This window comes from Epinephelus fuscoguttatus, linkage group LG18 (assembly GCF_011397635.1).
Source record: "Epinephelus fuscoguttatus linkage group LG18, E.fuscoguttatus.final_Chr_v1".
Taxonomy (NCBI): domain Eukaryota; kingdom Metazoa; phylum Chordata; class Actinopteri; order Perciformes; family Serranidae; genus Epinephelus; species Epinephelus fuscoguttatus.
Window position 1 is genome coordinate 2,277,500 of NC_064769.1, and position 14,291 is coordinate 2,291,790.

The 14,291-nt window shown below is 41.1% G+C and overlaps 1 protein-coding gene across 6 annotated transcripts in view; it reads right to left on the minus strand.

The window, feature by feature from the left end:
• Positions 1 to 14,291, minus strand: part of dennd1a (DENN/MADD domain containing 1A) — a 218,052-nt gene that overhangs the window by 42,069 nt on the left and 161,692 nt on the right. For 5 of the 6 annotated variants that reach the window (XM_049604000.1, XM_049603999.1, XM_049604001.1 and 2 more), the window contains 3 exons: positions 9,680 to 9,781; positions 9,504 to 9,591; positions 6,954 to 6,994 (listed from right to left, as the gene is read on the minus strand). In XM_049604000.1, the coding sequence (XP_049459957.1) occupies positions 6,954 to 6,994; positions 9,504 to 9,591; positions 9,680 to 9,781 (231 nt within the window). Of the gene's footprint in view, positions 1 to 1,536; positions 6,732 to 6,953; positions 6,995 to 9,503; positions 9,592 to 9,679; positions 9,782 to 14,291 lie in introns of those variants that run through there. The other variant, XM_049604004.1, reaches the window with a different exon arrangement.

Below are 14,291 nucleotides of genomic sequence, written 5' to 3' on the forward strand. Positions count from 1 at the left end.
ACTATTTACATTGTAGATTCTCACTGAAGGCATCAAAACTATGAATGAACACATGTGGAGTTATGTACTTAACAAAAAAAGGTGAAATAACTGAAAACATGTTTTATATTCTAGTTTCTTCAAAATAGCCACCCTTTGCTCTGATTACTGCTTTGCACACTCTTGGCATTCTCTCCATGAGCTTCAAGAGGTAGTCACCTGAAATGGTTTTCCAACAGTCTTGAAGGAGTTCCCAGAGGTGTTTAGCACTTGTTGGCCCCTTTGCCTTCACTCTGCAGTCCAGCTCACCCCAAACCATCTCGATTGGGTTCAGGTCCGGTGACTGTGGAGGCCAGGTCATCTGCCGCAGCACTCCATCACTCTCCTTCTTGGTCAAATAGCCCTTACACAGCCTGGAGGTGTGTTTGGGGTCATTGTCCTGTTGAAAAATAAATGATCGTCCAACTAAACGCAAACCGGATGGGATGGCATGTCGCTGCAGGATGCTGTGGTAGCCATGCTGGTTCAGTGTGCCTTCAATTTTGAATAAATCCCCAACAGTGTCACCAGCAAAACACACCATCACACCTCCTCCTCCATGCTTCACAGTGGGAACCAGGCATGTGGAATCCATCCGTTCACCTTTTCTGCGTCTCACAAAGACACAGCGGTTGGAACCAAAGATCTCAAATTTGGACTCATCAGACCAAAGCACAGATTTCCACTGGTCTAATGTCCATTCCTTGTGTTTCTTGGCCCAAACAAATCTCTTCTGCTTGTTGCCTCTCCTTAGCAGAAGGCCTGATTCGCGCAGTCTCCTCTTAACAGTTGTTCTAGAGATGGGTCTGCTGCTAGAACTCTGTGTGGCATTCATCTGGTCTCTGATCTGAGCTGCTGTTAACTTGCGATTTCTGAGGCTGGTGACTCGGATGAACTTATCCTCAGAAGCAGAGGTGACTCTTGGTCTTCCTTTCCTGGGTCGGTCCTCATGTGTGCCAGTTTCGTTGTAGCGCTTTATGATTTTTGCGACTCCACTTGGGGACACATTTAAAGTTTTTGCAATTTTCCAGACTGACTGACCTTCATTTCTTAAAGTAATGATGGCCACTCGTTTTTCTTTAGTTAGCTGATTGGTTCTTGCCATAATATGGATTTTAACAGTTGTCCAATAGGGCTGTCGGCTGTGTATTAACCTGACTTCTGCACAACACAACTGATGGTCCCAACCCCATTGATAAAGCAAGAAATTCCACTAATTAACCCTGATAAGGCACACCTGTGAAGTGGAAACCATTTCAGGTGACTACCTCTTGAAGCTCATGGAGAGAATGCCAAGAGTGTGCAAAGCAGTAATCAGAGCAAAGGGTGGCTATTTTGAAGAAACTAGAATATAAAACATGTTTTCAGTTATTTCACCTTTTTTTGTTAAGTACATAACTCCACATGTGTTCATTCATAGTTTTGATGCCTTCAGTGAGAATCTACAATGTAAATAGTCATGAAAATAAAAAAAACGCATTGAATGAGAAGGTGTGTCCAAACTTTTGGCCTGTACTGTATATATATATATATACACATGATAATTTATTTGAGGAATTTCAGTCAGGATTTAGAGTGCATCATAGCACTGAGACAGCACTAAATAAAATTACAAATGATCTTCTGATTGCTTCAGACAAAGGACTTGTCTCTGTACTTGTTTTATTAGATCTTAGTGCAGCGCTTGACACAATTGGCCTAAAAGGTTCTGCACTAAGCTGGTTTAAATTTTATTTATCTGATTGTTTTCAGTTTGTTCACGTTCATGATGAATCATCCTTACATAATAAAGTTTGTTTTGGAGTTCCGCAAGGTTCTGTGCTCGGACCAATCCTATTCACTCTATATATGCTTCCTTTAGGTAACATTAGAAGTCACTCTGTAAATTTCCATTGTTATGCGGATGATACACAGTTGTATTTATCGATGAAGCCAGAAGAAAGTAATCAATTAACAAAACTTCATAACTGCCTTAAAGACATAAAAACCTGGATGAGCACCAATTTCCTGATGTTAAATTCAGACATGACTTAAGTTATTGTTCTTGGCCTCAAACAACTCAGAGACTCTTTATCTGATGACATAGTTTCTCTGGATGGCATTGCTCTGGCCTTGAGCACTACCGTAAGAAACCTTGGAGTAATATTCGATCAAGATTTGTCTTTTAATTCTCATTTAAAACAAACCTCACGGACTACATTTTTTCATCTCCGTAATATTGCAAAAATTAGGCCTATCCTGACCCGAAAAGATAAAGAAAAATTGGTCCACGCTTTTGTTACCTCTAGGCTGGATTACTGTAACTCCCTATTATCAGGTAGCTCTAGTAAGTCTTTAAAAACTCTCCAGCTAATTCAGAACGCAGCGGCACATATACTAACAGGAACTAAGAAACAAGATCATATTTCTCCTGTTTTAGTTTCTCTGCACTGGCTCCCTGTAAAATGCAGAATTGAATTTAAAATCCTACTGTTAACTTATAAAGCTCTAAATGGTCAGGCTCCGTCGTATCTTAGAGAGCTCATAGTGCCATATTATCCCACCAGAACACTGCACTCTGAGAATGCAGGGTTACTCGTGGTCCCTAAAGTCTCCAAAAGTAGATCAGGAACCAGAGCCTTCAGCTATCAGGCTCCTCTCCTGTGGAATCATGTTCCTGTTGTGGTCTGGGAGGCAGACACCGTCTCCACATTTAATACTAGACTTAAGACTTTCCTCTTTGATAAAGCTTATAGTTAGGGCCAGCTCAGGCTTGGCTTGTACCAGCCCCTAGTTAGGCTGACTTAGGCCTAGTCTGTTGGGGGACCTCCTATAATATACCGGGCACCTTCTCTCCTTCTCTCTCTCTCTCATGTCCTGTTACTGCATCTCACTAACTCAGCCATACTGCATGTAACTAACTCGGCTTCTTCTCCAGAGCCTTTGTGCTCCACTGTCTCACAGGTTAACTTATATCGCAGCGGTGCCTGGATAGTGTGACAGGTGTGGTTGTGCTGCCTCCGTGGTCCTGCCAGATGCCTCCTGCTGCTGCCGTGGTCCTGCCAGATGCCTTCTGCTGCTGCTGTTATCATTAGTCATACTTCTACTGTTATTATACACATATCATTATTGTCACATATGGATATTATCAGATATTAATATATACTTTCAACATATAGTACCAAAATAGCCTGTAATATTAGTTCAAATATTATTACTTTCATATTGCTGTTGTAAGCTACTGTCATTACCGTTGGTCCTGCATCTCTCTCTGTCTCTCTTTCTGTCTCATTGTGTCATACGGATTACTGTTAATTTATTATGTTGATCTGTTCTGTACGATATCTATTGCAAGTCTGTCCATCCTGGAAGAGGGATCCCTCCTCAGTTGCTCTTCCTGAGGTTTCTACCGTTTTTTTTTCCCCGTTAAAGGGTTTTTGTTGGGGAGTTTTTCCTTATCCGCTGTGAGGGTCCTAAGGACAGAGGGATGTTGTATGCTGTAAAGCCCTGTGAGGCAAATTGTGATTTCTGATATTGGGCTTTATAAATAAAATTGATTGATTAATTGATATATATATATATATATGTATATATTTATATATATACACTCATAAAATGCCAATCCAAGAACTCCGATCCAAGAACTCCGATCCAGTTTTTTTTCACGGAGTCCGATCCATGTTTTCCGGCCAGCCCAGCGCTCCGCGATTCAAGCAGTCCATTCCAGTGATCCGCACTTACTATCAATCCACCAGGCCAGCATGCAGAAGGCAGACACACACATGGAGGGTAGGAAGAGTAGCGGTCAATTTAGTTGACTATTTGTTTTTTGCTCTGGTTTTTTGAGAGTGATATTTTTATTTGGTTTACACTCTTACTGTTTAAGAAAAGAGCACCGATGGCATTGTTTTGGGCCCAATTTGTGAAATTGGAGCCATGGATGGACTATTGCTTGTTTAAACAGTTGTACAATATTGTGTGTGGTTTTTTGTCCCCTCTGTTGGTCCCAGGAAACAGGAGCACCAGGCTGGCACTGACACTACTAAAATAACTGAAAAGGAAAGGCTGCATTGTTTGTTAAATGTCAACAATGTCTTGTGGTCTTAATCTATTTTTTATTTATTAGGGAGGCAAAGCACAAGTGTGTGGAGTCTTGCTGCTCTTTTAATTTCAATGTTTGACATTTTAAAGATTTCTTGTGTTGATTTATTTTCTATTTATTCATCAAAGCAAGACAGCTATATTTCTTATTTAATGTTAATGTTCAAGAAAATTAAAAATTTTGTTTATTTAACCCTGTTAACAATAAACGGGTCAGTTTCTCATACCAACTGTTGTGGATCATTCTAACTAACCTGATTAAGTAGTTGTTCTTGTTAGAGTAATATTGCATCATCAAACCTTTTCTAACATGACTGACAACAAAATAAGTGAATATGTATAATACGCGCTTGGATCGGATCGGTATTGTGGGGTGTACGGGATTCATAGCAAGATCAGCTGTCTCACTCCTGGGGGAACTCGAAGTGCGGGGACAGAGTTTGAGGAAGACAGTGAAGGAAATGTCAGATGAAGCAGTTAGATGTAGCCAATGGATCTGGAAGCAAAGAAATAATGTTAGTTGGGGGCCAACGGGGGGAACTACTAAGCAGGGTACATAACTCCTTAAGATCAGGTAGAGAGATCCACTTCCTCTCAGGAGGAAATCCAGGAAGAGGAAGGTTATTTAAGTGTGGGAGTGGCCTATTTGAATCCCTTTTGTTTGAGACCATGCTGCAAGGTGAGTGTGTTTGCTGATCCTGTGAGTTTATTTATCTCCTTTAACTTTAGCTTATATTGTAGTTATGTTATGTAGCGTGTGAAATAGAGTATGGTGAATGTGCTAGGAAAGGTATTATCAGCACTGCTTCTACCTGGAGCTTGCATGTACAGAGCCTGGGTTTGGTTGAAGGTCGGCGGTGCTGTTTGGGCTGAGAAAGCCATGTGTAAGTAAGGTAAAGGAGGTTATTGCATTGGTGCGGGGAGCAGTGAAACCTGGCATTAGGGGACACCAGAGATCACTGCCTAGCCTCCTGGAGGTGTCATGGGACCAAGTAGATGAAACACTGGTGAAAGGAGGTTCGCACCTGATGACCCCAAAGACATGTTAGTTATCACTGCTCACTGGTCTGTACAGTTAAGCCTTGCCGTAATAGCTTATCATAGGGCTTAGGAGGTTATTCACTGAGTGCTGATCCTTTCTCTAGAGCACAAACTTCTTGTGTTTACTTGAATTGTGAATGAGGTCCATAGCCTTCACTTTACGCAGGCTGATAATGCTATAGAGTCTGGAAAATACCTGTTAAAGGGTGAGATACATCCTGATCATGACCTTGGAGTTACTAAAATGAAGAAGTTTTACTCTTTGGGAAGCATGGATATGGTCAAAGGTGACTAAGAGTCAGAGTAAATCAAGTTTTTGTTACTTTGCACCTGTCTGCAAAGTTGCCAATTAAACTGCCCATGAGAGTGGAATTTGTAACATTCCCCTGAAAATGAATTTTATAAATCACTGAGTGACTGAAATGCCCAGGTTCTGTCAACTGTCATCACAGTCCTGGATTTGATTTGTATATTTCTTGTGTAGAACCTGATGGTGGTCCTAGAAGGAAAGTCAAGGGGTTCCAAAAAACAGTTAGACTCATCCTGGAGAGAAATATCTTGATGATAAATATGTGCAGCACATTGCCAGCAAACCTAGCCATCAGTAGTTGACTTGAGATCCATCATCATGGATTCGTTTGGGGCAACATTTGACCTGGTTGTGGTGGTAAAGGTATGGGGGGACTGTTACACCCGCAAACGTAATAAACAGCCCACAAACGTAATAAACCACAAACGTAATACAAATCTGCAGCTTTGAATGTAATAATCCTGCAAATGTAATAAATTTCCCACAAACGTAATAGCAGCTGCCTACTACAAACGTATCACACAATTTTCCGCAAATGTAATAACTATTACATTTGCAGGAACTTATTACATATGTGGCAAAGTGAAAATCTAAACTGTAATAACTTCCCACAAATGTAATATGAGACTAAATAATGATCTTTGTGGTTGTTGTTGTTTGTTTGTTTACTTATACACCTGCCAATAGTCATGCGTGTGTTGACAAGCAACCCGCAGGTCAGGTCAGAAAGTGACACAGCAGCGTTCTGAGTAAGTTAGAAATAACTTACAGAAACACAAACATACACACATACACACACTGGTCATTCCTTGTCAGTTCACAGAATTACTCTGTGGCAGCAAATATGTCGTTTAATTGGATTCTGCCTCTTGTTAATACGGATTTCTCTGCAGCATCTGGCCTACAGTACCTGTTCAGCACCTCGGACAGCGGCGCTGCGGGATGGCTTGGCTCTCATAGGGGGTCAGGTGCAGGTTGTAAGGTTTTAAAAACCATGGTTGACAATAACTTAATCCTCCTCCACTCAAAAATGTGTTTTCTTCTTGTTGCAATGTTTTCATTACTTCAAAGAATGAACGACATATTCGAGTTTTTGGCTTTTGATATGCAGACATATTTTAATTAAATGGTTCAAACATAGGCTACATAAGCCACCAACATAGGCTCGTAGCCCTAGCCCTTAAAATCATATGAGCATTTTCAGCAGATGAATGTGAAAACAGCCTTCGAGTGTCAAGCTCTGCACATACATCATTCTGCACAGTGAGGCTCAAACATTCATCTGTAGGAACAAGAAGAAAACAGGGACCATTCATACCAATTTTGTGTCAATGTGGCCAGTAGCTGTTGAGATATCTTCCTGGACTTAAGTGTTGGATGGATAGATGGATAGATGTCTTGTTAGCAGGGCAAACACAAATGACAGAAATACCAAAAATACATATAATGTACACTTTAGTTTAATATGCTGTCTGTCTGGGTAGAAGCATGCAGTCTAGCTCACCTTCACAGTGAACAGCCACTGGTGGTAGGTCTTGTCACTGCCTGTGGGGGGTTACAACAACAAAAGGTCAACAACAAGTAAGGTAGTTGCTGGGTACTAGCTGAAAAGTTAAGAAATCTAGTCTGGAATCAGATGTAAAACCACCACAGTGTACCGGCCGAACCGGCCTGCCAAAGGGTCCAATCAGGCCAACTGGTGCCCCTTTTCCACCAAATGAGCTCTGGTTCTTGAACCAGTTCTGTTCACGATTCTTGGAACCTTGTTGGCTTCAGAATGTACTTGTTCTTTCCTACACTAAAAGAAAGGGTCATGTTTGGAGGTGTGGTAATTTATAGGTGTTGGGACCCCAGCCACATGTTTTAAACAACAGAGAGGCCTTCACAAAAGCAGTGAGTCTGAGAACAAAGGAAACGCGCCAGGCTTCCATCGGTCCGGTAACTGTCAAAAGTGTAAATCGCTTTTGGAATAGCGACCAGATCCAGGTGGAGTCAGGCGGAATCCCCTCTGTCACCTGGCGTGACATGTTCCGCGTCCACCATTTTAGGTCTTTGGTAACCCCCAGGAGGTCACGTCCGCCATTTTCTCTCTTCCTATCAGCTGCTCTTTCTCTCTCTCTCCTACTGTCTATTTCCAACAGTCATTCTGTTGGTCATTGCTACTAATCAAAAAAAGTCATTGTCTTCTTTTCACCTTGTTATATTTACCTTTCAATATAAACTTTAAATTGGGCGGCACGGTGGTGTGGTGGTTAGCACTCTCGCCTCACAGCAAGAGGGTTGCCGGTTCGATCCCGGGCGTGGGAGCCCTTCTGTGCGGAGTTTGCATGTTCTCCCCGTGTCAGCGTGGGTTCTCTCCGGGCACTCCGGCTTCCTTCCACAGTCCAAAGACATGCTGTTTGGGGACTAGGTTAACTGGTGACTCTAAATTGTCCGTAGGTGTGAATGTGAGTGTGAATGGTTGTTTGTCTCTATGTGTCAGCCCTGCGATAGTCTGGCGACCTGTCCAGGGTGTACCCTGCCTCTCGCCCGATGTCAGCTGGGATAGGCTCCAGCCCCCCCGCGACCCTCAAGAGGATGAAGCGGTTAGAAGATGAATGAAGAAGATGAAGATAAACTTTAAATTGATTTGCCCTCGATGACAGTTTTTAATTATTGTTATTTATTAAGGTATTGTCTTGAAGAGAGAAATTCTAGTATGGTGACAACACTATTATACTGCAAGGTAACAGACAGAGGCGGAAGACAATAAGAGACTTTCTTCTACAGCAGTCTGACAGACAGACTGATGTCTACTAATTAGATCAGTTCTGACAGCTCTGATATTACAATTACAATAGTCATGATGACTGGTCAGTTAGTGTCGATATTTATGTTCTATTATGTTTTTAGATCTATGGGATATCATAACAGAAGCTGGTGGTGATGCTGATGGTGACCGTTCATAAGAGTAAAAATCAACAGTTACTGTAAAGAATGCAAATAATATCAGTAACTTAATGTCACAGTGTGTCAGATTTAGGGGGATTTAGTGGCTTCTAGCGGTGAAAACTGCTGATTGCAACCTGCTGAAACTTTCGGCTATAATTCCTTCAGCGTTTGTTATTCAAGAGGTTTTTATCAGGAGCTGATTTATCCACAGAGGTCTTTTCCTCTCCAAAACAAATGGACCAGGTTTAAACCCATAAAAACACTGAATAAAGCAGTTTGTTACAAATCAGTGTTTTCCTGACACTGCTCATTGAAGGTGGTCGTTTAACTATGGCAGCAAACGCAAAAATGTGGATGCCTTGATGGCGCCACTGGCCACGCACATGTGAGTTGTTGACGGTGACAACATGTGTGTAGGCTTCATCGAGTGTACCAAGTGCAGTACGTTGCTGGTATATGACAGAAAAAAGACGGGGACCTCGACACTTAAGAGGAACATGATGAAGGCTTGCCATGGAAAGAAAGACGGGAGTCAGCCTTCAATGTCCACATTTGTGTCCTTAAAAAAATGTCGGGTTTAAACCAGGCTCGGGCTCATAATTACAGTTAAAGGGACGGGCCAGGCCGGGCTCGGACAGAACATGCACATGCTCGGGTGGGGTCGGGCTGGATTTTTTGGGTCCGGTCTAAACTCTAATCTAGAGCCAGTGTTTGGTTTGTCCATTCTGGGCTACTGCAGAAACATGGCAGAGCAACATGGAGATCTCCATAAACTAAGATCCACTCCCTATATCGATATGAACAGCTCACTCTAAGGCAACAGTAACATGATTCTTATTTTCAGGTGATTATACACAATTTGTTCCCAACACTGAGAAATATATTGAAGGCTGTGGGAATCACTGAGATGTTTGGCTTGTTCTTACTATGGCAACAGAGGTTAAGAGACAAAACAAGAAACTGAACAAATTGCCTTTGCATAGTTTGTTGGTTTTCATGCCAAACACAACACATATATGTCTCCTCACTGTTTGCATGATCCTCCTTTAAATGGACTGTCACAAAGTATTACTGCCTTCCGTGCTTCCATGTCAATGGAGGTGACACATCACTACTGACTCACCTGCATATTCTCCCATGTTAATCTCCTCTTCAAAGATGTCACTGAAACCCTCTCCTGAGTTTAACAGGTCCAATCGGCCATCAATGAACTGTAGGTAGAACGACATCAGGTATTAGAGTGTAAGAGGAGATATGAAATAAAGGTGTGTGCATGTGTGTGTGTGTGTGTGTGTGTACCTGTTTGAAGAGCTGCAGCTGAATGGCATTCTGGAGGAACTGTCTCATGGCACTGGAACGATGGTTCACAAAGGTTTCCTCATTAAATGTTATTGGCTCTCCCTGAAAAAACAGGTAAACACACCAGCTGTGACAGTACTGTATGACTCTAACACATTCAGCTCTCTCTCCCCACATACACACAGCTCCTCAGCTGCCTGATATGGCTCGTTTGAATTTCCTGCCTTTATTTGCGCAACTTTATTGGCTCACAATAACAAATTAGCTATGCACACAGTGCCTGCCTGCAGGCCACTGAGCTCCACCCCCAAACAAACCTGCTCTGAGCAGAAGGAATGAAGAAGAAGTGGTTGGAATTTATTTTCCATACAGTTCCTACACAATACAACCCAAACATCTTATTATGTTCCCTCTATTTTCCTGAGGACTGCTTCACAAACTGCCAACAGTTTACAGCTGGATTTTCACAGCGGTTACTCCTGAAAGACGGGGCAGTTCCCACTTTGTTGGGCAAATCTGGAGATTCGGGATCACAACCTTTAAGTATGCTTTATGAGTTGTGAATTTGTTGTGTAAAAACAAACTAGGAAGCTGCTACCGTGTGTTAGGGCTGTCAAAAAAAAATAGAAGTTCGAAATATATTCGAATATATATATTTTTTTTATAAGTTCGAACCTAAATTTGATAATGAGAATATCAGTAATGATTCATTAATACTATTAATGACGTCGTATATCACGGCGAATCCCGTTCGGGCAGAAATGGCTCGCATACAAGCCGGGCCAGAAGAATTCCGGCGAGAGATGGAGGGAGAAGCACGGACGGAGGAGCCTGCTGCGCCAACAGCACCCACTGCGCTGTCCGCGATGTGTGACCTGTTCAGGGAGACATACAGGGTGAGTGGTGCACCTGCTGCCTCCCTGCCTACCCTTTTTGAAGAAGAGATGAAACGTTACCAGAACGAGACACCACTACGAGCCTACCAGGATCCACTCTCTTGTGGTGGAAAACTACAGGCGCACTGAAGTGTCCAAACATTGCGGTCAGAACAGGTGTTTTCATCTGAGTGTCAAGTTCATATTGCGCCAGCAATAAGAATCTTATTTATATTTGTGTTTTTTTTTTTTAAATAATAAAAAATAAATAATAATAATAATAATAATAATAATAATAAATTAATAAAAAAAATTAGCCTAATAATAAATTTGAATATTATTTGAACTCTACTAAATTAATTCGAAAATATTCTAACTCAGTTTCATGGTGCTTTTGACAGCCCTACCGTGTGTTGAAGTGCGCAGTAGATGGCTTTAGGAGTTAACATTAGACTGTAAACCCAGTGCTTAGCTGTAGGCCTCGGCTAACTGGCTACTCAATGTTATTGTTTTCAAATGCTTTTGCTACTCGGCATACACTAAGTTACACTGCCAGCTGGGTGGTCTCAAGTAAGATGAATTTAATGGCTAAATTGTGGAGAATCTAAGAGAGCTAAAATGTGCAGCATGTCCATATTGACAAAAGTTTCAATATTTCTAAAGGTGATGCCTGATCTGAGCAGCTAACTGCTGCTAGCTCGAGCCATTAGCCGACAACATGACAGCAATCAGACCTGGGGTTGGATTAAGACCTGCACTTATTTGTCCAAATACGTGGCTGCACTCAGTTTGATTGTGTGTTTGATTGTCGTATGTTTGGTCTGCTGATTTTACAGGGGACAACACTGTTTAGCATTTTAGAAGTTGACTAGGAATGGGTACCGAAAGCCAGTACTATATTAGCCCTGAGGCTAAATTATCAAAGACCCTAGTATTGATAAGCTCTGACGGTATCGGTTCTTTTATCATTACTTTTACACATTTTGGTTTAATTCATTATCATTCTGCAGCCTCTCATCTGCGCTCTGTGCTGGGGCTGAACTCCTCCACATACACACACATTCACACACAAACACTCTTACATGACACAGTAATCGGTGAACAGTCGAGCGGCCCAGTGGAAACAAAGTGAAGATGACTCGAAAATTACTTGCGTTGGTGTTGCTGTATCACATGATCACATGCTTTTGAATTTATGTATATGTATATATATGTATGTATGTGTATATAGATATATATATAGATATATATAGATATATATACATACATATATATATATATATATATATATATATATATATATATATATACATATATATACACATATATACACACACACACACACACACATATATATATATATACACATATATATATATATATATATATATATATATATATATACACACATATATATATATATATATACACATATATATACAGTATAGGCCAAAAGTTTGGACACACCTTCTCATTCAATGCGTTTTCTTTATTTTCACGACTATTTACATTGTAGATTCTCACTGAAGGCATCAAAACTATGAATGAACACATGTGGAGTTATGTACTTGTCATATAATTATCATTTGCTATTCATTTATTCAGTTGTTACATATTTAGCTTAAATAAATCTTTATTTATCGCAGAGTCATTGTCTGTGTATATATCTTTTGGACAGGAACTGAGATCACTGTATAGAGAATTCATAACCCAGATATTGAGATTAATTCATTATTGATAAGCGTTCTGACGAATTAATAAGTGACTTACGGAGTTATTAATTTGATTAGCCACTTCTCTCATTAGGAGGGTGGTGCCCCAAAATTTTATTACGAATGCAAATATTCTCAAAGAGGTATTTCCCCTACAATATTGTGACGGATGGCTGCTGCAAGTGGTTCGATAAATATTGCGAACAAAGATGGAGAGAGTGGGCTACCTTGTCTAGTGCCCCTGTGCAAAGTGAAATGTTGTGATATTATTCTGTTAGTGGTGATAGTGGCCATTGGTGATGTATACAAAATCCTCACCCAGTGGATAAATGATTCACCGAACCCAAATTGTTTTAGTGTAGAAAATAAAAATTCCCAGTTTACCCTATCAAATGCCTTTTCTGCATCCAGTGATAATATGGCTGTTGGTGGGTTTGTGTGTGATGAGTAATGGATTAGGTTAATGAGTCTGCGTAGGTTATTTGATTGATTTGATTGTCTTCCTTTCATAAAGCCAGTTTGGTCTGAGTGGATTATAGATGGATGACTGTGTAATGCTAGGGCTTTGCTGATGATTTTGATATCTGTGTTGATGAGAGACAGGGGGCGATAGCTGGAGGGGGAGGTGGGGTCTTTATCAGGTTTTAGTAAAAGAGTGATTGTAGCAGTGTTCATGTCTGTGGTAAGTTTGGATTGTTGCTTAATTTCAGCTGTTAATCTATTAAATATGGGGGCTAAAATATTCCAAAAGTGTTTATAGAACTCAGCAGGGAAGCCGTAAGGTCCTGGTGATTTAGTATTGGCCATGAGTTTGAGTGCTTGGTGGAGTTCTGTAATTGTAAATGGCTGATACAGAGTAGTAACTTGGTCTACTGTGAGCTGAGGCAGATGAATATTGCGTAGGAAGGTGTCTTTGTCTTTTGGGTTTGGTTTGTGTGTTGATGAGTACAAGTTGGAGTAAACATCTTGAAAAGTCTTATTCATTTCCTGAGGTGTATGTACAAGCATCCCTGCTGAGTTCATAATCGTAATTGTTGTTTTTTCTTTGTTTCGTTTGATTTGGTTGGCCAGGTATTTTCCAGATTTATTACTGTATGTGAAGTTTTCCTCAAGCAAAGACGTATTAAATCTCCATCTGTTGAGTAGTTTGTGAGAATGTGTGATATTGCAGGTGAGGGAGACAGGAGCATGGTCGCTAATGATGATGGGGTGTATAAGTATGTCTGAGATTTGGGATATAATTGAGTTGCTGGTTAAAAAGAAGTCATTGCGGGAGTAGGAGTGATGACCTGGTGAAAAGAAAGAGAATTCTTTGCAGATGGATGTTTTAGCCACCAACCATCGCCAAGACCAAAATCGCTTGGTCTTGGCGAGCATGCCCTTTGCTGCATGTCACTCCCTCTCTCTCTCCCCCTTTCACACTTGTCTGTCCTATCCATGAAAGGCTGAAAATGCCTCCCAAAAAAATCTTAAAAAAAAAAAAAAAAAAAATCTGCGTCTGTCCAGTATTTCTTGGGGGAACTGATCGTTTAGTCCATAGCCCGTGCCTTTAAGTTGCCTGTAGTGACGCTGTACATGTAGTTTGTGTTTGAAGTGTTCGAATTTTGCCACAATGGGCCGGGGCGTTTGTTTGCAGGGTTTTTGGGTCCGATGCGGTGTCCACGGTGGCATGTGGTATCCTCTACAATGTGCAGGGAGATTTTGAGGTGAGTGGTCATGAAGTCCTGAATTAGCTGTTCGGGGCTGTCGTCCTGTGTGTGTTCTGGGATGCTGGAAAAAACAAGATTGTCCCTCATGCTGCATGACTGTAAATTGAGTACGGTTTCTTTCATTTCCTTGTTTTGTTTTGCGACAGGGTTGAGTTGAGTATTGAGCATGTTGACGGAGATGTGGAGGAGTCTGTTTTCTTTGGTGACTGTTTCTATTTGGTGCTGGCTGAATTCGTGGCTTTCACGGAGATGTTGAAATTCTTTGTATAATATTTCAATGAGTCCTATGCACGCATCTAGTCCTGAGAGATTGGTG